This window comes from Aptenodytes patagonicus, chromosome 29, assembly GCF_965638725.1.
Source record: "Aptenodytes patagonicus chromosome 29, bAptPat1.pri.cur, whole genome shotgun sequence".
Classification (NCBI taxonomy): domain Eukaryota; kingdom Metazoa; phylum Chordata; class Aves; order Sphenisciformes; family Spheniscidae; genus Aptenodytes; species Aptenodytes patagonicus.
In genome coordinates, this window is record NC_134977.1 from 287,367 (window position 1) to 313,907 (window position 26,541).

Genomic DNA, 26,541 nt, shown 5'->3' on the forward strand with positions numbered 1-26,541 from the left:
TAGAATTGTTCACTCCATTAGCTCTTATTAAAGAAGGTTTTATCCATTTCATACCTATGCTTTTGTGGCTATATTAATTTAACTTCCATAGCTTTATACTTGTTCATATATATGTAAACGTATACACATATACACACATATAGAAGTCTATCTATAAAAATAACGTATCTGTTCTTAAATAAATACATTTGTTAAAATAATTGGACACTCCCTTTTATAGGTATATTTCTATATATGTATATATTGCATATAAATGTATATATTTGTATCTCTCAGCACTTCCTGGTCCAAGGGAGGCAGGCAGCCAATCACAGGGCTACCAGGGAACACATCCGTATGACAGTATCTAGAAATGGCTGCCAGCCAATCACAATGCAGGATGAAAACACATGGGGAATGAGGATGTCAGAAATGGCAGCTGCCCTTTATGTAATGACAGGCCCTTTGTGACGTGCCCCTGGGGACACCAGGACAGGCGGCCAGTCCTGCCAGCCAATCACGGGGCTGCCGGAGCGCTCGTAGGTATGACAGTGTCAAGAAATGGCCATTAGCCAATCACAGAGCAGTATGATCTTTAACAAAATGGCAGCTCACTGCCATGGAATGGCGGCACCCTGTCATAAAATTGTGGCCAAACCAAAATGGCGGCCCCTGTGTTTGTAGGGGAAGGGCCTTCTGATGCACTTCCGGGTAAACCTGCCAGCCAATCACAGCAGAGCACATGACCGGTAGAGGAGAGCAACGTCCAGGGCAAATGGCCCCTGCAGCTGCTGGGAGGGGGCGGGACTTCCACCAGAAGCTGGTGGGTGGGGCACGTGTCGGGGCATGTCTCCCGTAGCAGTGGTGCTGGTGCTCCTGGCGTGTGCCAGGGCAGGGATCCCAACACGCGCGGGGGAGGCACGTGGGGAGGTACAAACACCCCAGCCAGAGCTGGGCCTCCAGAGCTGTGGAAGCCTCCAGTTTCCTCAGGTCTCCAGACCACGCGAGTGACTGTCTCGCAAAACAGATGGGTAATTAAACCGACATAAAACACTGGCCCTGTTTGAGCTCTCGGGGCAGTTTGTCTGAGCTTTGCCTCCTGGGGAACCTGCAGCTGTCCCAGCACCACCTGTGGTCACCGTCTGAAACCGTCACAAAAGGACCCCTCGCTCTGTGTGTGTGTGAGTGTCTACACATGCGCTAGCATGTTCAATATTTTACTCTCGTTCATGACATCCAGCCAAAGAGTGTCTTACTCTCATCTGTGTACGGGTGTGCGGAAGGAGAATGGCTGCTCCTTTAAGGGTATCTCATCAAGGACCTGTTTCAATGAAGCAAGGGATAATAAAACAATGAGAAAAGGAGGAAGCCATAAACAAGAACTTACAGGGACACAAACCTGACCGGCAAATGGTAAGGGAGGCAGGGATGGCAACCAAAGCTGGTCAGTCACACAAACCGATGACGGCATGTGAGAGGGTGAGAGGGTTTATTCCAGCAAGTTTATCTGACCGGGGACCTGGTTAATTGGGAAACTCAGGGGAAAAAAGGGACTCCAGAAGCAAAATACAATGAGACACAGCCTTGACAAAACAAATATGGAGTCCATACAAGGAAGGAACCTAGCCAGTCACAGTGATCGATGGGCCATCAAGGATCTACAGGCACCACTTCAAAGAGGATCAGCTGGACTTTTCAACTGATAACGTTGTGAATCAGAGGGACCCCAGTCTGAGAGGGGTGGGGGAATCGATAGATCTGTGCAAGGCCATGAGGGACATGCAGGGGAAGGGGCAAGAGGGAGGAACGTAGAAGGGGTTAGACAGCAAAGGGTATAAAAGAGGCCAGTTGCATGTCAAACATGGTCAGTCAGTGTGCTTGTCTGGCTGAGAACTGCGCCTGACCACCGCAGTCTGTCGTGTCTTCTTATATCTTCTCATAAAACCTTGTCTTAACTGTCTCTCTGTAATCTCACTCTATCCTGTGTGTGTGCGTGTGCTGCAAGGACGAAGTGCCAGCTGCTGGTGAGACCTCTGTGTGTGTGTGTGTGTGAGGGGAATTTGGTGCCAGCTACTGGAGTCCGACCAAGGGTGTGGCTGTCCCTGGGCTGTGGTGTCAGCTAAGGGAGTGAGTGGGGTCTCGGTGCAGCTACTAGAGGCAAATGGGTGTCCCAGTGAAACTACTGGAGTGAAGGGTGTCCCAGTGCAGCTACTGGAGTGAGTGGGGTCCCTGGGCAGGTACTGAAGCAACTGGGGTCCCATAGCAACTGCTGGAGCATGTGATGTCTCTGTGCAGATACTGGATTGAGTGGGGGTTCCCAGTGCAGCTACTAGAGGGAGAGGGGTCCCAGCACAGCTACAGGAGCGAGTGGGGTCCCAGTGAAGCTACTGGAGTGAGTGGAGGTGCCAGTGCAGCTACTGGAGCAAGTGCAAGGGTCCCAGTGCAGCTACATAAACCAGTGGGATCCCAGAGCCGCTACTAGAGTGAGTGGGGTCCCTGTGCAGCTACTGCAGAGAGTCAGGGTTTCAGTACAGCTGCTGGAGCATGTGGGGGTCCCAGTGCAGCTCCTGGGTTGAGTGGTGGTCCCAGTGCAGCTACTGGAGCCAGTATGTTCCAGTACAGCTCTTGACACCAGTGGGTTCCCAGTACAACTACTGGAGCAAGTGTGATCTCAGTGCAGCTACTAGAGTGAGTGGGGTCCCTGTGCAGCTACTGCAGAGAGTCAGGATTTCAGTACAACTACTGGAGCATGTGGGGTTTCAGTGCAGCTCCTGGGTTGAGTGGTGGTCCCAGGGCAGCTACTAGAGGGAGGTGATTCCCAGTGCTGCTACTGGAGCAAGTGACTTCCCAGTGAAGCTACTGGAGCGAGTGGGGTCTCAGTGCAGCTACTAGAGTGAGTGGGGTCCCACTGCAGCTACTCAAGTGAGTGGGATACCTGTGCAGCTCCAGCAGTGAGTGGGGTCACAGTACAGTGACTGGAGCCAGTGGGGTCTCCATGCATCTACTGGCTCCCGTGGAGTCCCAGCACAGCTACAGGAGTGAGTGGGGTCCCAGTGCAGCTACTGGGTTGGGTGGGAGTCCCAGTGCAGCTGTTAGAACCAGTGTAGTGCCAGGGCAGCTACGGAGTGAGTGGGGTTTCCCTGTTTATCAGCACTGCCTTGTTTGCGTACCTGAAGCCCCCCTCCATCTCCTCCCCATCCCTGGATCTGATGGTAGCATTGCTGTACACAGCGATATCTCCAGCAGTGAACCCCCTCATCTACAGCATGAGGAACAAGGAGCTCAAGGATGCCATTAGGAAAATTATTCCTTGGACATTTTTCAATAGTGATAAAATTACCACCTTTCTCCACAAATGACTCCCAAAGTATTGGATTCCAGCCTTTTCTGTTTTCTGGTTTTTTTTTTTCTTCGTTTTGTTTGTTTAAATCATTATCATTATTGCCGTTGTTACTGTCCTTCATGGTTATTATGTTTTGTACGGAAATGTTTGCATTTGCATCACTACATGTGAGGCATGTACCTACTCTGTGTCAGCTGGTGCCCTTATGAAAGTGTGTCTAACACTGGCTCAGAGCTGGCCTGTCTCATAGCATCTCTGTAGTAAAATGGGATCTCCCTGGTGCAGTGCTTTCAGGCTGGTCTCTTCCTCCAAAGAGGCCTGAGGAACTGCACCCCTGAAGTTCCTCTTCCTCCATGTGTTGGGGAGTAAAAGCTCAGTGTCCGTTTGTGACCTTTTGGAGACATAGGACTGGATGTAGGAGTCGCCAGTTGGTGTTAAGCATGGCTGCTATTCAAGCATGGTTAGCAGTATCTGAGCAACTTCCATCATAACAATATGACTTTAGAAAGAAGAGAAATTGAGAAAAGAGGACTGGTAGCTCAAAGGAAAATTGCTGAACTTGTTGGAGGGGAAAAAAAAGGCAAGAAGGGGAGCAGAAAATAAGCAAATTCAATCTGTGTTTAATTTACAGCAACAGAGAAGGCTTCTCTACACCTCCCCTTCCCTGGGCCGCAACCCTTGTCCTGTGCCTGATGTTAGCTCAAAGAGGGACGTGGCTCTGAGAGGTCAAACGCCAATTGTTTATGCTGTCTGTACTCTGGTTCACATATGGAAAGGGCAGAGAGAGAAAGCTTAAGTTGGAGATGCGTGGGAGATGGAAAGGACTGAGTCATGTCACTCCACTGTGGATATCTACATTTGTACAGATGGATGTGGCCCCAATGCCTAAAAAATTGGATGACTGATTCTCACCAAGGAAGCCGACAGTAACTTTATAGCCAATAGCACAAACAACCCTTCCAGAGGAGAGCATCTCCTGCTCTTGTGTGAGGTTCGTGCAGTCCTTGCTTTCTTACTCTGAAACCCAGCAACCTACAGTCTGTCTGTTTAAGGTAGCCAACAAAGCCAGGATCAGGACAAGAAGACCATTTCCCACCACGATCCAAAAGTCGGAAAGGTTATGAAGGGGCAATAGTGTGGGCTGGAGCAACCATGGGCAAATCCAGGCACTGTGGGGTGATTTCCTTCTGTGAGACATGTAAGACTATCAATATGGGGAGAGACAGGAGTGAGAAGAGCTACTGCATGAGGAATTGCCCATCCGCAGCCTGGGTATCTCAGTTACTAAGGTCCTCTAAGAGTCAATAAAGAAACAGTCAATATTGCCGATAAGAACTGAGAAGTGGTTCATTTGACCCAAGAGGCTGACTTGAGCTGGCACACAGTGGTGCCTCCAGATCATGAGGAAGCAGAGAGCAGCTCCTCACGCTCCCAGGCCTTGAACCGGCACCGGCAAGGTGATACAAAAACGCTCATAGTTGTCCTAGTTGTGCTACCTCTATAACCAAATTTGGGTTTTTTTTCTGATGCTATTACCATGGTAATCTGGGAGTGATATGATATTACTGGTGTGGTTACATTGGTGCTGTTGGCCTAGGAAGATGGGTTAGGGTTAGGGCTGGGCATGAGTTAGTTAGGGTTTGGGTTCCAGTTAGGGTTAGAGTTTGGGTTAGAGTTTCTAAGGAGGTCATCACCCTCTTCCCCATCTTGCCAATACTGCGTTGGTTATGTCAATATTTGATTCCTCATTCAGCAAGAATCCACTGAGTCGGACTCTTCTTTCCTCGTTGTAACAATTTATCAGCTATTCTTCCCAAACCAGTGCTAACAAATCTCTCCTCAGTGTTAGCTCTTCAGCAAACCTGGCTGTCCATAGATTCCAGCTCTTTTTTATATGAAACAGAAGAGCTTTATAGTCCAAGCACAGAATTTGTTACTCTTTTTTTTTTTCTTTTCCTTTAAAGGGATGCTGTTATATCACCACTTGCTATCAATGCATTGTAGGGTTAACTTATGGAAAAATCAAATACAGCAGCTGAGCTCTTGGTACTAGACTTATGAGTATTCCTTAATACTTTCCTATGCCGTCACTTCTTTTGTGACTTTGCCCCATTGCTGGAGCTTTCCCGCAGTGACACAAGTGTGGTCAAATGTGTGTCTTTCACACTGTCTTTTCCAAGTACAGTCTTCCTCTTCATGTTCCCACTACCCTCCTGTCGGAGTTTCCCCTTGTTCAGTGTCGACGGCGGAGCGGGAGTTGCGATTCCGGAGTAATGACGGATCCCAATATGAGTATGGTCATTCGCCTTTATTCATGCATATAACAGGGTTTATATAGTTATCTACTATAGGCACGCGCTTCATAACAACCTATGGTTGGTTAATTGCAGCTGTACACGTGCTCAATTATAAGCTATGATTGGGTTAAAGTTACTGTCCACGCGCTTATTGCTTCTACTCGATTGGCGGTTGGCAGCAGGACATGTTAGCCGCTTACTTCATCTCCTTCTAGATACAGTTTAGTTACAGTTGTTTACCCGGCGCATTGTTCTTTGTTCTGTCCGGGAAAGTCCCGGTGGTCATCCTGCTGTGTTAGCATGTATTAGTTACTTTTTGATACATGGGTTGCTCAGCGATACCAGATCGTGGCCTTGCTGAATCAGCCATTCCTCCACAATTCCCCCTTCTTGTTTTTGAGCAACCCATATTGTAGAAATAGACCTGTTAATCATTCTTTGCATACATTGTAATAAGCAAGGAACACACAGTAATATGCATAAAAATATAATCAGACACAGTCCCACAATTTTTATTAAGCTAACTAGCCAGCCACTAAAACCTAACTTGCTTTGGCATTTTGGTTAACCAATCCCATGGATCCTCTATTCTTAATTTTTGGACCCCTTCTTTTAACATTTGAATACTATGGTGAATTGACTCGGAGTGATCCGATAAGTTCATACAACACATACCTTCTATCTCTTCACACCCATGACCCTGTGCCAAGAGTAAAAAATCTATGGCTGCTCTATTTTGCAGGGTAGCATGCCGTATTGAATCTACATCCATTAGTAGCCCTGTAAGGGCCTCAGAGGTTGCGTTTGATTGCTTTGCCAGCCAACACCCTAATTTGTTTAGAGTGACCAGACTTTTTGCTGCGGCTACACCTGGGGCCAAGATTGAAGCTGCAGCTATCGCACTTGGATTCCACAGATTTACCTTGTCGTCACACTGTGAATCATAGGCGTGCTCCCCTCGCCTGGTGCGCGTCTTGTGGGGGGCCCTCCTATGATCTAAAATAGAGGATATATTTGGCGTGAATAAAGTTAGTCTCCCCAACGAGCATGGCCCTCCGGTAATGTGCGATGGAATGCCAGGCCAGGCCCGATCTCCACATATTAAGAAAACCCCTCTGGGTAGCCTGATAGGCGCGTTGGACGACTTAGATACATTGTTGCTTGTCTGGTTACACCATAGTGATTCATTTTTATAGATTTCTAGGGTAGCGTTAACTGACCAGGTCCGGGAAACATTGGCCCCTGAATAATTGAAATACAAACACCAATCCATTTTCATGGACCCTAATAACTCGAGTTCCTGGGGTTCTATTGGCAAATGATTAAGATGTGGTAGGCATCCATCCCAATTGTCAGTGGCGTGTCGTCCCCCCCTGCAGGCCTCCTTGAAAGGACTAATCAGGCCCAAGTCCCAATTATCTAAAGGAAGCCCCACTAGGCAGGTAGAAAAGGGATTGCCGGGAGAAGATGAGGATAGACAGATGGAATCTTGTCCAGTTTGATTGGCCAGGGTTACCCATACATTCTCTTTTGGTTGTGAAGGCATCCAAATGCCTTCCACGGGGCTCAAGACTTGCAAAATCAGTCTGACACAGATTATTCCTATTCCAGTTACCTCTTTTGTTTTCAGGCAAAGCGCCTTTGACACTGTTCCTTCACAAAATCTTTCAGGGACTAGGCTTTTCTTCTTATATTCAATGTTACATACAATAATTAGTTTAGCATTTTCATTAACTAGGCCAATTCATACATATTTACTTTTAGCAAAAGCAAGTGTATTAACTACTTCGTGTCCAGTGGTTATTAGTATTCTATACAACGCTATTTCTTTTAGATAGCAGGTTTCATACCACTTTTGTGCATGTGTGTATCGTGCCCACCACTTCTTATCACAATGGTAACACTGACACAATACCCACGGCACACATCATAAGCACTTTAAGCAATTTATCTTATCCTTCACCGCTGTCTTTGGAAACACAGTGGTAAAAGATAAACCGCTCAGAGTTAAGTTTTGTAGTTACGAGTCCTCTGATTCCTGTTGTCCTGATGATAATGCAGGCTTCACAGATCTGCTGGGCACCCAGACCGGTCCATTACCTGTGGAAACACACATATATCCTCTTCCACTAAAGATTACAGGTACAGGGCCCAGCCATTGGCCTGTGGCAGGATCCCGGTAGATCACTTTTAAGTTCGGAATTACAGTCTGCTGATTAAATTTAAGATTTTGATGGTGAATAACAATTCGTGGCTCTTCTCTGTCACCCATCAAACAGAGATAATTTAAAGTAAAAAGGACCTTATTAAGCCTCATCTGGGGGTCCTGCTCATCCCCCTTCTGTTTTTGCAGGTAGTCTTTAAGCACTTGATGTGCACGTTCCACAAGACCCTGTCCTTCTGGAGAGTGCGGGATACCAGTGGTATGTTTAATGTTCCATGTCCTTAAAAAGGACCCCAACTTAGCACTGATATATGCAGGACCATTATCCGTTTTAATATGTTCCGGTACTCCCAGAGCTGCGAAACAGGCAAGGAGGTGTTTGCATACATGTTGGGCTTTTTCCCCTGGCAGTGCCGTGGCCCACATCGCCTTGGAGAAGGTATCTACTGTGACGTGCACATATTTCAAACGTCCAAACTCAGCAATATGAGTCACATCCATCTGCCAGAGCTCCAAAGCCTTAAGGCCTCGCGGGTTTACTCCTAGCCCTACTCCTGGCCCATGATTGCCGCACTTGGGACAGGCATGAACAATGGAACGAGCTTCACTGTCAGACAATCCATATTGCCTTCGCAGACTTTTTGCATTCTGATGGAATATTTCATGGGCTTGTCTGGCTTGAAGAAACCGGTCCACTGGTGGTACATGACTCACGGGACTAACAAGGTTGTCAGCTATTTGGTTACCTTGGCCCAAACCTAAATCCCACTGATGGCTGCGTATGTGCAAGACTGCACACAGAGCAGTTCTCTGTGACACAACTGACCGTAACCTGATAAATAACTTTCCTAAGCGAGGATTGCTAGCTTCCCTGATTAACGCATCTTGAATCCTTGGCACCAGCCCGACAACATATAAAGAATCAGATACCACGTTTAGTGGGAAATTTAACCAATGCTCCCACGCCCATATTACTGCGGTCAGTTCTAGCGTCTGCAAGGTGTCTCCCTCCTGTCCCATGAGAGACTGACGGTGCCATTTATCAGCCTCATACCATACACAGACAGCTCTCTTGGACCTCTTTCCGGCATTGGTGTATGCTGTAATACCTCCCGGAATTGGCCCTTCTATGACCTTAGGTTTCTCCAGCCATTGATTTTGTTTTATTAACTGCCATAATTTCCCCTGAGGTTGTTGAGAATGCACGATTCCCGCATACCCTAGTAACGCCTCTTGGATGGCTAAGGAATTACGCATCCACCATTCCAAGTCTGCTGCGTTAACGGGAATGCTGATATCAGCAGGCTCTTCTCCTGTTAGTTCTAGAATCCGTGACCGCCCTTTGCGAATTAATTCGCCCACTGCTTCTGGTCTCGTTTGTGTGCTAGTAGGGGGTTGCACTCGTAAAAATATATCCACTCCAGAATATAAAAATTTTGTTGATTTGCCAATTGTTGTTTCTGTTTACTTCGTTTGCTAATCTGGTCACTTGTAGTCGTATCTATTGTGGTCGTGTCAATGGCATCCGTATCTGTGAACGACTCCCTTGCTGCCCTGTCTTTGTTGTGCCATTGACAAACGACCGCAAACGGTGACTCGGTCAGATTGCAAACCAAAAGTGAAATTTGAAGGTTGAGGATCCGTCGGGTCGTCCAAGCTACAGAAAGTTTATCTACTATGCTTTGCAACACGGCATAATGTTTAGGCGTTCGCAAAACCCTTTCTGCAGGGTGCGACCCTCGGAGCAGTTCAGTTAGTGGTCTGATATCTTCACTAGTAATTCCAGCACAGTTACGGACCCATTGAATATCTCCCAAAAGGGTTTGTATGTCTGTTACTGTTTTTAACGGGGTTTTTAATGTAAGTTTCTGAGGCCGGATTTTTGATGTTTCTATGGTCCAGCCTAAATATTTCCACGGTGCAGACTGTTGAATTTTTTCTGGTGCTACTACGAGCCCCTTTTCTGCCAACAGTATAGTCAGCCATTGGATATCTTTTGCTGTAAAAGGCTGTTGTTGACAACACAAAATATCATCCATATAATGATAAATAATGGTAGCAGCCCACTCCTTTCTCACTGGCTGTAGCGCTTTGGCTACATAAAGTTGGCATAATGTAGGTGAATTTTTCATTCCCTGCGGCAAAACTACCCACTCATATCGGTCAGCAGGGTTTGCCTTGTTTATGGACGGAACTGAAAAGGCAAAGCGCTGAGTATCTTGAGAGTGTAAAGGGATAGTAAAAAAACAGTCTTTAAGATCAATTATCAATATGTGCCACCCAGCTGGTAACATGGTTGGCGATGGCATTCCAGGTTGTAATGTTCCCATAGGTAACATTTGAGCATTAATTTTCCTGAGGTCATGTAATAACCTCCATTTGCCTGATTTTTTAGGAATTACAAAAATAGGGGTATTCCACGGGCTAACAGAAGGCTTAATATGTCCTTGGGCCAATTGTTCAGCAACTAATTGTTTTGTGATTTGCAATCGCTCTTCGGTCATGGGCCACTGGTCAACCCAGATAGGATCATTAGAGATCCATGTCAGTGGGGGGTTGCGCGATTGCTCCCCAGTGCCCATAACTAAAAAGGCTTAGTTGTCAGGACGGCCCCTATCTGGCTTAGTACGTCTCGCCCAATTAAGGCTTCAAGACCGTTGGGAAGGGACAAAACGTGTACCCGATTATTTACCTGCTGTCCCTCTGGGAAGGTTATTTGTATCGGCTCACGGCTAACGTAGGTAGCTGATTGACCCCCTACTCCAGCAACAGCAGTTCCTGCTGGTTCTAGTCTCTCCACTGCGGGGGCCAAAGTGAATAGCTTATGATGGTGATATCTGCCCCCGTATCCATCATTGCGTTCAACCATATAGTGAGGCCCTGTTGCTGGAGGCTGACTTTTATCATTGGTCTGTGGTGTAATTTGGCCGAGAAACACACTGCTGTTCCAGTGGAGCCAAAGCTTCCACTGCCCCGCTTCCTCTCACTTGGCAGGGAATAGGTCACTGGGCTCTTAAAAGCAAGAATTTGAGCAATCCGACTTCCCTTGGGCACAAAAAGCGGTGGGTTCAACGTGTAAGCCATTATATAGATTATCCCTTCATAATCAGCATCAATAACTCCTGGAATAATGATTAGTCCTTTTATTCCAGCAGAGGAGCGTCCTAATAAGAGCCCCCCTATCTTTTGGTCCTCAGATATCAATGGCCCATTAGCGTTGCTGGGGATTTTGCAAACTTCAGAATTAGTTAGCATGACCTCTACTGCTGTTTCCAGGTCAACCCCCAGGTTCCCTGCGGTTGCTGGGATGTGGTTGTCGAGAAACCTCTCTGGTTCACGCTTGGAGAGTGCATTTGTTTCTGCACGCGCCCTCTCTTCGCGCTCCCCTTCAGGTTTCCCAAACAGGCCTTTTGAGCATGAGTACCTTTTTGACACCTGTCACACCAAACTATCGCTCTACAGTTCCGGCGGCTATGCCCCCTCTCTCCACAACGATAACAGCTCCCTTTAAAAATCTGCGAGGTCTCAGATGATCGCTGCACAGCGGCCGCTAACGGCTGCACCACTTCCCTAATGGTAGTCTGCAATGTAGCAGCCATTACTTCATTCTGTTTTCGAATTTGAGCACGCTCCATTCGCAGGAGCATATCTTCTATTCCTGCGCTTTTTGGCAGGGTGGCTAATATATTTTTTGTGGCATTGTTAGCGTTATCGAAAGCTAAAATTCGAAACATTTGCTGTTTGTTATCCTCCCCTAAATCTGGATGATCACGTATCGCCCCCCACAAGCGATCGATAAAATGACTATACGTTTCAGTGGCACCTTGCTGTACAGAACTAAAGGATGGAGTGGACGAACCGGGCAAGGCTAAAAAGGCGTCTAGTGCCAGTTTGGCAGACAACTGCAACAAAACAGGAGGAAAAGTTAACTGAGCATTAATATCATTAAACCTTCCCGTCCCCGTTATCATTTCCGCGGTAATCCCATAAAGAGGATCCCCCTGCGTTTGATGCTGTGCCGCAGCGCCCGCCGCCCGCCGTGACCACTCCGACCCCCACAACAAATACTGCGTAGGTGACAATAAAAGCCGCATAAGGTTTTGGCAGTCAGCAGGGCACATGAAATCCGCCGAAAAAATCCAAATTACAATCTGACGCGTAGCTTCTGATTTTATCCCATACTGGGACACAGTGTTTTTTGCTTGCTGTAGGATTTTCCAATCATGAGGCGCCCACTTATTGCCGTTATTCTCTTGCAACACAGGAAAAGCACTCGCCCCCAAGCTGGATACCGCTTGCCACTGCCCGTCCAGCATAGCGTCTCTAGCCACTTCGCTCCAGCGTCTGGGCTGAACCGTCGCTGGCGGCCCAGGGAGGCAAGGGGGTAGGGATTCCCCTGACGCCCCGGACAGGTGTTCTATTCCTCCCCTCTGGGCTGTAATTGCTAAGTCTTGTAACTGTTGCACCACCTTCTTCAGGAGCTCATTAGTCTCAGCCATACTCTGTGCTTTGCTGTCACCCTGTGGCGGAGTAGACACACCTGAAGAGACTTCTAGAGGTGGGGCTGTTGGCCAGGGAGGGGTTAACGGAACTAGCCGCTCCTCCTCCCCGGGTCGTTGTTTTTCCGCGACCGTCTCAGGTGAAAGAGGGGCCCCGTTACCGCTCGTTTCTGCATCTTTGCAGTCCATAAGCAGAGGGTAGGTCTCATGCGGTTCAGAAGCGCCATCGCACCCTAGAACGCTATACTTGACTTCCAAGGCAGTTTTTTTGGGGGTGCCCGACATACCTCGGACCGCAGACAGCCCAAAGAACCGAAACAGTCCAGATGTTGTATTCTTTGGTTTATCAGGCAAGGGTTCTGGGGCTAGCATTTGAGCGGCTGCACAAGCCACCTCTCTTTCAGCTTTCATGGCTTTTAAAGTCTCTAACACAGATCTCCACAGTTCCTGTACTGCTTTAATCTCCTTCTTCGACTTTTCAACTCCCGTGATAGTCTGCTCCCCCATAGTATTGCCAAGCTCTCGCCACTCAAGGTCGGAAAAAATAGTTTGATTGTCTTTAAAATGTCCCCAACATTGACCTAATTTAATCAACGTACATAATTGCTTTACCGTTGTCTCAATCCCTCTCTTTGAGAGGATGTTTACGAGCAACGCTGCTGCCGCCTCTATTTCCATGATAGCGGTCGCTCACTGGGAGGCAGTTGATCAGGCTGCTCCGTTATCTTATCCCCCTCCGATCATTGGGATAGTACAACTCCCAGCCGCTATTCTCCCGCTCCCCTTCTCTCGCTGCTCTTACCGCAGTCTCGAAGAGGCGCGCCGAACCATCCTCTGCTACCAGATGTCGGAGTTTCCCCTTGTTCAGTGTCGACGGCGGAGCGGGAGTTGCGATTCCGGAGTAATGACGGATCCCAATATGAGTATGGTCATTCGCCTTTATTCATGCATATAACAGGGTTTATATAGTTATCTACTATAGGCACGCGCTTCATAACAACCTATGGTTGGTTAATTGCAGCTGTACACGTGCTCAATTATAAGCTATGATTGGGTTAAAGTTACTGTCCACGCGCTTATTGCTTCTACTCGATTGGCGGTTGGCAGCAGGACATGTTAGCCGCTTACTTCATCTCCTTCTAGATACAGTTTAGTTACAGTTGTTTACCCGGCGCATTGTTCTTTGTTCTGTCCGGGAAAGTCCCGGTGGTCATCCTGCTGTGTTAGCATGTATTAGTTACTTTTTGATACATGGGTTGCTCAGCGATACCAGATCGTGGCCTTGCTGAATCAGCCATTCCTCCACAACCCTCCTTTGTGTGCATCACGGCTGCCATCCTGAGGATCCCATCCTGTGTGGGCAGGCAGAAGTCCTTTGCCATCTGCTTCTCTCACCTCGCCATCGTCGCTGTTTTCTATGGCACCCTTATCATTGTCTACCTGCTGCCCAGAACAGCTCAGCGAAGTCTTCTCCTTTTTCTACACCGTCCTCATGCCCCTTGCCAACCCCCTCATCTACAGCCTGAGGATCAGGGAGGTCAGAGAGGCCATAAGGAAAGGGCTCAGAAAAGTCCTGGCCAGCACCCAGTCCTCGTAGGATTGTTAGACCGTGATGTAGAAATGGTCCTTCTGTGAATTGCTGAGGATAAAGTTTGGGAAAGTGTGTGCTCTGCACCAGGCACCCTCAAGAAGCGTGTGCCTTGTGGATGTTTGTGAAGCGGTAAGAGGAGGGAGGAACGAGTTCCTTAGTGATCTTTGTGTCTTCTTTAGAAGAGAATGTGGAAAAGTCCCTGCTTGCTTGTGTCATTAATTCTAAATAAAATGGTGTACTTGTCAGGTGGATCTCTGCTGTTCCTGTGGAGATAAAACAGGGATTTTGGCTGAAAAGAGAGCTCTTCCCAATGCCTAGTGCCCCTCGTTATCTAAGTGTGGATTCATCTCTGTCAGCTGAGCACATTTCCAGTGCAGAAGTCTCAGTCTCACCCCATATCCCGTCCCCTCCTACCTAGGGGACCTCTACGATAGACGTCGAGGAGAGCTCCATGGGGATGAGGAGAAAATAATGGCAGTCCAGAATGTGAGGGTACTTAAAAGGGCTGTGTGGTTAACAGCACTCATGCCTGCAGGCATGGACTTCACTGCCAGGTGGTCTGCCACTCAGCCCATCGTCGGGTCGATGCTAACACAGGCCACACCAGTGTGCATCCAGAGCCTGTCCAGTGTGATTGGAGAATGCTCCTTGGCTGGCACATCCCCTTGGGCAGAAGAAACATCCCTGAAGAATTTTAGGCTCAAAGTTTAATTATGAATAGCTACTTGTTCAGCATGGGCCCTCCTCACAGCCCGCAACAGCGGTGTGTTGCACCAGGATGACAAATGAGAGTGACACGTGCAGAAAGTGATGGCATTGAGGGTGATGTTATTCCAACATCCCTGAGGTCCCTTGCAACTCCAAAAAAATCCAGTAGGATTGGAAGAGCCCTAAACATCTCAGGCTCACATTTGTAAGGTTGACTTTTTCACTATGAAAGGCTGAGGGAGCTGGGTTTGTTAAGTTATGAGAAAAGAAGGCTTTGGGGACCTCTTCCTTTCCACAGGCCTTCCCACCTCTACCAGGAGCTCATCAAGAAGACAGAGCTGGGCTCTTCCGTGTCGTGTGTGATGGGAGGATGAGGGCCCACGGGCATCAGTTGAAACAAGTGCGGAAAAACAGTTTTCCCATGGAGACACTCAAGCACTGGAGCAGGTTGCCCAGAGACGCTGTGCTGGGTCAGTCCTTGGCAGGTTTCAAAGCCAACGTGACTAAATCCCTCATCAACCTGGTGTGAAACTATAGCCGCCCTTGCTGTGAGCAGGAGGTTGGTCTAGAGACCTCCCGGGGTCCCTTCCAACATGAGGGATTGCACGTTTCCTTCCACCACAGGTCTTCCCTTCCCCGTGGTAGGGAAAGCACTCGGGTTCCCCATGACCCTGGAAGTAAGCCAGACATAGGTTTGGTCGGATCATCTGTGTCATTCTTGTCCCACACCAGTCACTGCTGCTCAGATGCAGAGCTGCTTGGCAGGCACCCCAAACAGCCTTGAGCTTGTCCTTTGCTTCACCTTCTCTTTTCTTTCTCCCTCTTTTCATCCAAGTTCTTCCCTTGGATCATTCTTGTGCCCTCCATACAAACACGCCACCTCCATTTGCTCTTTCCTCACCGGCCCTGGGTTTGCTGGCTTTGCAGCTGTTTCTGAGGTGGTCACCATGGTTAATCCTACATTGGAAGGAAATTGCATTAAAGTAGCACCACCTTTTAGTATTTGTAGTGCCCTGCAACTCCCCATGCTGTGACCACCCCATGAGAGGCACCACAATCGGGGCGAGCCATCTGCACACAAATATTAACAGCTGACCAAATGGAGCTTGAGTCCAGGGGGATCTTGAGAAACTCTGGGATTTGGCCAACAGAAGAATCTCTTGAAGTTTTACATGGAGAAGTGGCCAGTCCTGTATCGGGGGCAGAATAACCTGTATGAGGTTAGTCAGGGCCAGCTGGGACCTGACTGGCTGAGGAGGGACCCTGAGGACAAGGGCCTGGGCACTGTCAGGGTTGCCATACAAACCAGTGGTGCACGCTCCCAGTGAGCAAGGCCAGCTGCATACAGGCCTGCGTTAGGAAGTATGTGGCGACCCAGACAACTTGAGCAACCATAGAATCATAGAATCATAGAATCATTGAGGTTGGAAAAGACCTCTAAGATCATCGAGTCCAACCGTCGACCCAACACCACCATGTCCACTAAACCATGTCCCTAAGTGCCTCATCTACTCGTCTTTGAAATACCTCCAGGGGTGGGGACTCCACCACTTCCCTGGGCAGCCTGTTCCAATGTTTCACCACTCTGTTTCACCACCATCCACCCGGAGTCAGCACTGGTGTGCCCACGTGTGGACTAGTGTGTCCCCCTGTGGAGGCTTCCTGTTCTAGAGAAGTGGGGAGGAACTGGAGAGGGTCCGGAGGAGCTCTGCTAAGACGGGGTTTGGGGCCTCAAGCACATGCCCGGTCTAGGTAGGCTGGGGAACCTGGGCTTCTTTGGCCCTTTGGTCCAGTGGCATGGAGGCTCCGGTCTGTGTAGCAGTAGCCTGAGACTGCTTGAAGAGATGCACCATCAGAGCTGGTGGAGCTTTTCTTCATAGTGGGAAAGAGTAGGGAAGAGGGCCACAAAGTGCAGCTTGGGAGGCTGAGACTGGACATGAGGAGAAAGAAATGTGACCGCAATGCAGATGCGGTTCTTGGAGCGATCTTGTAAAGCTCTTATAGCCCACAGCCGATGGGATCTCTCTCGTGATGGGTAGGAGGATGTGCTCTAGAGCAGGCATTCCCTGCTGCACCATCAGAGGGACAGGGCATGATGGCTGCCCTCTCCCGGGGATGGCTGCAGGGTTGTGAAGGGGGTGTGCAGCCAAGGATTCCCAGGGCTGTCCTTCAGAGCAGGGTCCCTGTGCCCCAGGGGGCTTTGTGCCGGGGCAGGGACTCTGCCACCTGCCAAGGTGCCAAGGTCAGCACTCAGCCTGCCTGGGGATGTTCCCATGGCACTGCAGGGAGAAGCTGTGGGTGGAAGGAGCGACTGCCAGCAGGGCAGGGCAGGGCCGGGCAGGGCAGGGTTCCTCTGCTGTCAAGGGGGTTCTATGTGGGTGAGGGCTACTCACAGCTCCAGATCACCCCCAGGACTTTCCCAGGGCACTGTTCAAGAAGCACATCAAGGCAGGGGCTACTTGAAAGGTAAGGATCCAGTGCTTTCAGTCTTCTACTCTTGGTTGTCTGGGTGGGGAACAGGACATAGAAATTCATCTCTCAGTTCTGGAGAAGGCACTGAAATTCCAAATATGCTTCTCTTAGAGGTGAATGATCAAAAATCAACACCCTGTGCCCTACGAGCAGCACCAGTATCCCCTTTCCAGCCTCCGCAGGGTTGCGCTCATGTTACCATCAGAGCCTGCAGACACGGAGATGCCCCTGGGCAGTGTCCTGCTGCCAGGAGGTGTCTGCAGGGCCAAGATGAGTGCACAGTGAGTGGGATGAGCTCTGTGAGCATGGACAAGGAGGAGACTTGGGCAAAGAGAAACAATTCCTGGCAAATACGGCTCCAGGCAGCAGAGTCATGGCAGGGAGTGGGAGGAAATTGCAAACAAGGACTGGGAGAGGCTATGTTCAGGCAGCTCTCTTTTGGTCCTTCACTGTGGATGTCTTCTGGGCGTTGTCTGCAGGGCAGCATTGACTCTCCCTTTGGGAGATCCCATTTCAGGACACCTGACTATCCCCTTTGCCTGTCCTTCTGCGCTTGCAAGCTGTCCTCCAGAAAGGAATGGCTCTCGTGTAGGATCCTAGGGAGTGCCGAGCCTTCCCTTGGGGGTTGGCACCGACCTCTCAGAGTCCTTTGCTTCTCTCTTTCAGCAGCCATGTCTTGCCTTCTCCATCACAAGTTCACCTCCGGGCTGGGAAAGAGAAGAGTTCACGGATCTGCCCTTTGAAACAGGACTCCTCTGCTCTCATCAGAGTCCAGCTGCATTTGTTTTAAAAGCAATTTGCAGGTGCAGTCATCCTTGAGGAAGCACAAATGAAAGCACAGGGCAGCTGGGAACAGAAGGAGGGACACTGCAGTTCTCATGACTCTGCACTAAGCCACAGAGAGCTGACCCCTTTTGCCTGCCTGGTCTTAGGACTTTCACACTTTCAGTTGTAAAAATGGGGATTTCTAACCCCTAAAAAGAGCACTCACCAGACGTAATGATGGAAAACAAGAAACTCGGACAAAATTACCATAAAGACACACTAAGACTCTCATCTTCAGCCCACACTCTTCAGAGTCATGGGTGCAGATATTGAACTTTTCCACTAAAGGTGGATTACATCTGACATCACTTGTGAACACCGGAGGTGTCACCAACCAGCTCCCGTGTACTCACTGCAGCAGGGCAGAGCTGACTCCTCGGGACATCACAGGCAGAGCCCCTGCTCCTCACAGCACATTCAGCACAACAACCCAGAGAAAGGAAATGCTTTTTAATTGGGGGTGGGTGGGTGTGTATTTCAACGAGAAATGGAGTACCTTTGCTGAGAGAAGTCTGTCCTAACTTTACCATGTCTTTTCCATCTTTGGACAGACTTCTGTGCCCAGGGGGAGCAAATGTCCAACAGCAGCTTCATGACTGAGTTCATCCTCTTCATGTTTGCAGACATGCGGGAGCTGCAGCTCTTGCACTTCTGGCTCTTCCTGGGCATCTACCTGGCTGCCCTCCTGGGCAACAGCCTCATCATCACAACCCTAGCCTACAACCACCACCTCCATACCCCCATGTACTTCTTCCTCTTCAACCTCTCCCTCCTCGACGTGGGCTCCATCTCCCAAAATCCATGGCCAATTCCCTGTGGGACAGCAGGGCCATCTCCTACGTGGGATGTGCTGCACAGGTATTTTTTTTTATCTTCTGGATCTCAGCATTGTATTCTCTCCTCACTGTCATGGCCTATGACTTCTACGTGGCCATCTGCAAACCCCTGCCCTACAAGACTCTCCTGGGCAGCAGAGCTTGTGTCCACATGGCAGCAGCTGCCTGGGGCAGTGGTTTCCTCAATGCTGTGCTGCACACTGCTAATACATTTTCACTACCACTCTGCCAAGGCAATGCCCTGGACCAGTTCTTCTGTGAAGTTCCCCAAATCCTCAAGCTCTCCTGCTCAGACTGAGACTACCTCAGGGAAGCGGGGCTTCTCGCGATCAGTGCCTTTTTAGTCTTTGGTTGTTTTGTTTCCATTCTGCTGTCCTACGTGCAGAGCTTCAGGGCTGTGCTGAGGATTCCTTCTGAGCAGGGGCGGCACAAAGCCTTTTCCACGTTCTTCCCCCACCTGGCCATGGTCTCCCTGTATGTCAGCACTGGCATGTTTGCCTACCTGAAGCCCCCCTCCACCTCTTCCCCATCCCTGGATCTGGTCGTGGCAGTTCTGTACTTGGTGGTGCCTCTCGCAGTGAACCCCCTCATCTACAGCATAAGGAACGAAGAGATCAAGGGTGGCCTGTGGAAACTATTTGAATACATGCTACTTCAGCATCAATAAGGTGCCCATCGGTCTCATAGGACTCCATGGGTACCTCAGGAAAAGCCATGACTAACTTCTGTTCGTATGTGTCTTTAATTTTCGCTTAGTTTTGTTTCCTTGCTTGCTTGCTTGCCTCTTTTTTTTTTTTTATATATAACTATGATAATATTAGTCTTGGCCTCCTACCTTTTTTTCCTCAAAGACCTCATGTATATATGGAGCCAGGCTCCCTGCTTAGATAAACTCAATAGAGAATCAAGCAGAAAATTATTTGTCTCAGCTCCCATCTCTTATCTATCCTCTCTGGAGCTGGGGGTGCAGCCCCAGCAGGCAGGAGGGGTTCAGGAGCCAAGAGGCAAGCTGCTGCATGGCAGAGCAGCCGCAGTGGCCCTCAGGGCTGCCGCTCACTGCCTCAGTGGCCACTCTGCCACCTTCAAGTCAGGGCTGCTGCTTCCTTGGAGCCGTGTCCATGGACAGCAGCAGGACGTGGTCTTTTCAGTGATGGTCTCCCCTCACTTCCACACTGTCCTCTTAGACCTTTGCAATTGTGGAAACCCAAAGGTCTCGTGTAATTTGTGGCAGTCCCGTTGTCTCTGCAGTGGCATCCCTGTGGCTGTGGGGAAGAGCAGGCAATGTGAACCACTGTGTCAGAGCTGGCCTCTCTGCTAGCACCACCGTCACCAAAGGGGCTCCTCAGGGCAGGGCGAGAAGGCTAGATGCCTCTTCCAAAGCTGGTGTCAGGAATACACCCAAATGAGTGACCATCCAAGTAGAGTCTCTCAGAGGACACAGTGAACCTGCGGAGCCCACGTGCTAACAAAGACACTGCAATGTCAGGAGAGGCTGTGAGGAGCCAGCAGGCAAAAGGACACAAGACTGGAGAGTGATTCAGGATACTTTGAAAACCCACAGGCTGGATCTAGTGCAGCCCTCATGATCCCCTTGTGCCATTGGAGACACCCCATGGTCCATCCAAGCATCATCCTGGGCTACTGAGCCATCAGGGAAGATGGAAAGGGGCTCACAAACAGTGATCCCCATCTACCCGGTCATGTGTTTATGGGTAAGGATGAGGGGGAAGGCCAACAAGGCAGATATCCTGCTGGGAGTCTGTTATAGACCACCCAACCAGGATGAAGGGGCGGATGAAGCGTTCTACAAGCGGCTGGCACAAGTCTCTCAATCGCTAGCCCTTGTTCTCGTGGGGGACTTCAACTTCCCGGATGTCTGCTGGAAATACAACACAGCAGAGAGGAAGCATTCTAGGGGGTTCCTGGAGTGTGTGGAAGACAACTTCCTGACACAGCTGGTAAGTGAGCCTACCAGGAGAGGTGCCTCGCTCGACCTGCTGTTTACAAACAGAGAAGGACTGGTGGGAGATGTGGTGGTTGGAGGCCATCTTGGGCTTAGCGACCATGAAATGGTGGAATTCTCGATTCTTGGTGAAGTAAGGAGGGGGGCCAGCAAAACTGCAACCATGGACTTCCGGAGGGCGGACTTTGGCCTGTTCAGGACACTGGTTGAGAGAGTCCCTTGGGAGACAGTCCTGAAGGGCAAAGGGGTCCAGGAAGGCTGGACGATCTTCAAGAAGGAAGTCTTAAAGGCGCGGGAGCAGGCTGTCCCCATACGTTGTAAGAAGAACGGGTGGGGAAGACGACTGGCCTGGCTGAACGGGGAGCTCTCGCTGGGACTCAGGAAAAAAAAGGAGAGTTTACCACTTGTGGAAGAATCATAGAATCATAGAATCATAGAATCATTGAGGTTGGAAAAGACCTCTAAGATCATCAAGTCCAACCGTCGACCCAACACCACCACCACCCACTAAACCATGTCCCTAAGTGCCTCATCTACTCGTCTTTTAAATACCTCCAGGGATGGGGACTCAACCACTTCCCTGGGCAGCCTGTTCCAATGTTTAACCACTCTTTCAGTAAAGAAATTTTTCCTTACATCCAATCTACACCTCCCCTGGCGCAACTTGAGGCCATTTCCTCTTGTCCTATCGCTAGTTACTTGGGAGAAGAGACCAACACCGAACATAGCTGTTCAGGGGTGCTGGGCTGGGGAGGAGCAGGTGCCCTGTGCAGGGCCAGGGGGCACGGTATATCAGTGAACATGAGCAGGGGGCCACTGGGGTGGGAGGAGGTGCCAAGGGCTGTGGGGCAGGATATGGCCTACACAGCCCATGGGGAGTGGAGGGACACTGACACTCTCCCAGGGAGAGCCCGGAGGGGAGAGGGCTCCCACCCTGGTGCCTGTGACTCGGCCTGGGAAGAGGGGACCTCCAGACCTGCAGTCTGGGGCTTGGTGCTCTCCTGACCAGTCCCATGTCGGTGTTTGAAGGGGCTGCAGAGTTGAGGCTGGAGGATGGCAGCAGCCACTGTGCTGGGAGAGTGGAGGTGAAACACCAGGACCAATTGGGGACCGTGTGTGATGACTCCTGGGACATGGCTGATGCTGCAGTGGTTTGTAAGCAGCTGGGCTGTTGTTCTGCTGTTAAAGCTCCTAAGTACAGACACATTGGGTCAGGATCTGGCCCCATTTGGATGGATGAAGTTGGCTGTCATGGCACCAAGTCTGCCCTGTCTGACTGTACACACCACGGATCACATAACTGTGATCACGGTGAGGATGCTGGAGTGACATGTTCAGGTTAATGGCCAGCCTGTTCCCCACCTGTGAGGCCAGGACAGGGGAAGGGACCTGGCTGTGCCCTCAGGGAACAACGAGTGGAGGCCGTAGCAGGGCCTGGTGTGGTTGGTCGCACCACCAAGCTGGGACTGTCATTGCTAGTGTCCCTGGTCCCCGAGGAAAGACCAATGAGATCCCACCCCAGGTGCCCACCCCCTTTCTGGCCCCTGAGGTGGCTCAGCCCACCCTCGGTCAGTGCCTGGCACTGGGAAATGAATCCCCCTCCCTGCCCCTTTGTGTCTGTTGGTTCCCATCTTTCTCCTCCCTTTCAGCCAGGACCAGTCTGGCATTACCAGGCGCCAGGTCCCACCAAGCCAGAGGCACCAAGAGCTGCTCACATGACCTCCCACAGCCCCGGGGAAGGGCACGAGGTGGCAAGGGACTTTTGGATCGTGCCTCCTGGCAGACACGAGTCCCTCAGCCTAAGCAAAGGGGATGTTCAGAGTGGAAGAGCGCTGGCCTTGGGCAGAGGAACAGGGTTGCACGTGGCATCTCATTCGTCTCCCAGGCTCACCCCGTGAGTTACAGTCCATGGAGATACGGCCCCATGCAGGCAGTGCCAACCTGCTGCCCAGCCTTTCCTGCCTACCCCAGCCCCCAGCTGCCCTGGGCCACTGGGGCTTTGCCAGCACTTGCAGTGTCCTCAGTGCCTGTCCTTGCACTGGGAGCTCGTGTCAGCCCAGGGCTGCTCCTCTGCCCGCTCTCCTGCCCTCTGCCTGGCTGTTGATGGGGATGTGCATGCCTGGCAGTGCACTCTGGCCCTGGCTGAGGACCCCCTCCCCAGGCACGTGCCAGAGTCGGGGCTGGCACAGACACGGACTGCCAATATAGCCGTGTCATACCTGTACCCTGTGACATGTCCCGTCTAACAGCAGTGTCCCAACAGCCTGAGAGCACCCTGAGAGAAAGGTGTGTTTCTGGTGTGATTCTGGGATTCCTCAGCCAGGCCCCGAGTTCAGCGGGCAGATCAGGCTGCAGCAGCCAACAGTGCCTGGGCCAGTCTCCCTGGGCCCCAAGTGCTCTGGGTGCTGCCAGGTCTCCAAAATGGCAGCAGTTTGTCTGAGCAGTGCCTACGGCTGGGGGTTTGGGAGAAAAGCAAGCCCACGAGTGCTGTACTGATGTCTGAGGAATGGCAAGATGTCCCTGGTGTGTTTGTGCCATCAGCAGCCACTGGGAACTGCTGGGAGGGTCATGAGGCTCCTTCCCTGTGGTCACCTTGCGGACCAGGTGGGATGTTGGCATGTAACTGCCAGGGGGCTCTGGGAACTCTCCGGGGACTTTGATTGCTCCAGGATTTGTCCAGCTGGTTGGAGGGAACAGCCCCTGCTCAGGACTCACAGAGATCCACGATGTGAACCAGTGGAAAATTGTCTGTGACTCAGACTTTGGTCTCAAAGCCGCCGACGTGGTCTGCAGGGAGTTACAGTGTGGCATAGCCCTGTCTGTCCCGAGGGCAGCTCAAAATGAAGAAGGTGTTGGTCCTGTGGGATAGAGAGCTGCAGTGTGCGGGGAGTGAATTCTTCCTCATGTTCTGCCCCATGGGGTCCCCAGAGACCAGCCCTGCACCCACACGGATGCCGCTGGTGTCACCTGCACACGTAAGGACTCCTGTTGGGGTGTTACATATCTGAGGGTGTGCTGGGGACAGGGGAGCAGGGCAAGGACAGTGCCATGCCGGGTGTGAGGACTGGAGGGGTGATGTGGTTGTCTGCAGCCCTAAAATCATGCAGAAGGAGGAGGATGGCAGGCTCTCGTCCATTTGGCCTCTCCTCTAGTTCCTGAGGGAGCAAGAGCACAAGTCCGCCCTCTCTCATCCTTCTCTTTTCACAAGGACACAGGGCTCAGGCTCATGAACAGCAGCAGAGTGTGAGGGGAGGGTGGAGGTCCAGGTTCCAGGCACCCGGGGGACCCTCTGTGCCTCCCGCTGGGATCTCTTGGATGCCCACGTTCTCTGTCGTCACCTTGACTGTGGGTTTGCTGAGTCCATTCCCAGAGGAGGGCCTTTTGGGAGAGGGACCGGCCCTGTCTGGAGACACTCATTCCACTATGATGGGACTGAAGCCCACCTGGGACAGTGCCCAGTGACCGCCCTGGGGGCCTCACTGTGCTGCCATGAGAATGACGCTGTTGTTATTTGCTCAGGTGAGTGCTGGGAAAATGTGACATGGCCACCGAAAACAGGGGACCCCATGGCAGCACCAGGCTGCATTTCTCCCTTGAGAAGCCCTGGCTTCACCAGGAACAACCCGGAGGATTTTGCCTGCTCTCACCCACCACTCTGCTGTGGGAGAGCTGAGGCCTGAACGAGGTCAGGCATCTCTGCCCCCAGGGCAGTGGCTCAGGCCCTGAGGCCATGCCAGGGCTGGGATCCTCTGCTCTCCTGCTGCAGGACAGGCCCTATCCTGGGCTGTGGGGCTCAGCTCCATCCCTCTGGCCACAGATAGCCCTGTCCCAGCCCCACAGACCCCAATCCCACACCCATGGGGGCTGCCCAGGTGCCCCCAGCAGCAGACCTGGGGGGTGAGCTGCAGAGCAGGGCTGGGCTTTTGCCTTGCTTCTGGTGCTTCTGGTCAGCACAAGACCCAGACTTGTCCTGTTTGGTCAGAAAGGCGCCCCTTGCTCTGCTCCCTGCCAGGGACACAGGCTCCCAGTCCCCCATCCCCAGGGAGGCAGAGGGACAGAGACGTGAGGGCTGTGCCTGGTGTCTCAGCAGTGCCAGTGTCAGCGCTGAGGTTGGGCAAGGCTTGTCCCAGTGCTGACTGTCCCTGGGTAATGGCACCGGCTGCTGCTCCTTCCTGCGGGAGCTGCCCAAGCTGCCTCAGCGCAGACATGTTGGGTGGCTCTGCCCCACAAAGAGCAAAGTCAGTGTCTTGCTGAGGAACGCTGAAGGACTGGGAAGAAAATGCTGTAAAAACCCGCTCCTGAAGCTCAGCACAGAGGGCTGGAGGCAGGTGGGTGAGCTCCAGGGTGTTGCAAGGATTCTAGAGCTTAGAGAGGTGCTGCAGGTTTCTGGGCTCTCTGGTGCTGCCAAGGGCTGGGGCATGGCTGCTCTCCCCAGGCCCAGCTGGCGCCGCATCCTGTGGCTGGTTGGTGGAGGGAGCCGGTGCGATGGGCAAGTGGAGATCTTCCAGCGCGGGATGTGGGGCAGGGTCCTGGATGACCAGTGGGATGTGCAGGAGGCCAGTGTGGTGTGCCGGCAGCTGCGGTGCGGAGAGGCAGAGATAGCCTACAACCCCTTGAAGCCTCAGAGAGGGATGGGTCCCATGGCGCTGCGAGGGATCTGGTGCGCAGGGCATGAGGCCAACCCGACCCTCTGCAACACCTCCCTGCCTCAGAGTGCACCAGTGGCAGGGATTGCAGAGGATGTGGGGGTCGTTTGCTGGGGTGAGTGGCACTGCACGGGCCCTCCAGGCTCTGGGCTGGGTGGGCACCCGCCCCTGATGGCAGCTGGGGTTTCTTCCCACTGCAGGGAGCCGGCAGGTCCAGCTGGTGAACGGGCCTGGGCACTGCGCTGGGAGAGTGGAGATCTACTACCAGGGCAGCTGGGGGACCATCTGCGATGATGGCTGGGACCTGTCGGATGCCGCCGTCATTTGCCACCAGCTGGGCTGCAAAGGGGCGGTGGAGGCGTTTGGCTCCGCTCAGTTAGGAGAAGGCTCTGGGCAGATCTGGCTGGACAGCGTGAACTGCTCCGGGGCCGAAGTTGCTCTCTCGGGCTGCCCAGCAGGGTCCTGGGGGCAGCGCGACTACAGGCATAAAGAGGATGCAGGAGTCATCTGCTCAGGCCCGTGCCGGGAGCTGTTGTGGGAGCCCAGTGCCCAGGGAGGCTGGGACGAGGGGACAGGTGGCAACAGCCGAGGCTGTCCCTGGCTGCCTCTGAGCTGCTGCCTGAGCCTGTCCTGGGGACACGCATGCACAAACCCCCTCACTCCAACTGCAGGTCCCTTGTAAGCTGAGCTGTCCCCAAGGGTTAGTGGGGAGGGCATGGGTGTCTGTCTGTCAGGGACTCTTCTATGCCCCCTGGCAAAAGGGTGACTTGCTGGCCCTGCCTCTGCCTGGCTTGAGGGCCTGGGGGCTGAACAGGCTTCTGTGCTCCCATAGCCCCAGACCAGCTTGTTCCCCTTTGGGGTCTTTCCTCCCAGATTTCATGGCCCTGAGGCTGGAGAACACTGATGGCTGCTCTGGGCACCTGCAGGTTTTCTACAATGGCACATGGGGGAGCATTTCCTCCAACTCAAAGACTCCCAAAACAGTGTCGCTGGCATGCAAGGAGCTGGGCTGTGGGGATGGAAGGTTCCTGGAAACACGCCTGCCCTATGGTAGGGTGTCTGGCCGTGCCTGGCTGGATCGTGTGGAGTGTGGGCCACAGCTCCTTCTGGCAGTGTCCCTCCACTCCCTGGGACCCACAGTCGTGCGATGACCTGCAAGATGAGACCCACATCACCTGCAATGGTAATTCTGAGCTACCCGGGCACCAGCATCCCCCC

The 26,541-nt window shown here is 51.6% G+C and overlaps 1 protein-coding gene and 1 pseudogene across 1 annotated transcript in view; both read left to right on the forward strand.

Moving 5' to 3' along the window:
• Positions 1-26,541, forward strand: part of LOC143171631 (scavenger receptor cysteine-rich type 1 protein M130-like) — a 201,344-nt gene that overhangs the window by 169,856 nt on the left and 4,947 nt on the right. Inside the window, 9 exon segments of the mRNA XM_076360678.1 lie at positions 21,698-22,015; positions 23,347-23,536; positions 23,538-23,596; positions 23,599-23,664; positions 23,912-24,200; positions 25,113-25,438; positions 25,524-25,838; positions 26,197-26,419; positions 26,421-26,506. Of these exon segments, the coding sequence (XP_076216793.1) occupies positions 21,698-22,015; positions 23,347-23,536; positions 23,538-23,596; positions 23,599-23,664; positions 23,912-24,200; positions 25,113-25,438; positions 25,524-25,838; positions 26,197-26,419; positions 26,421-26,506 (1,872 nt within the window).
• On the forward strand, positions 18,453-19,381 carry LOC143171670 (olfactory receptor 14J1-like; annotated as a pseudogene).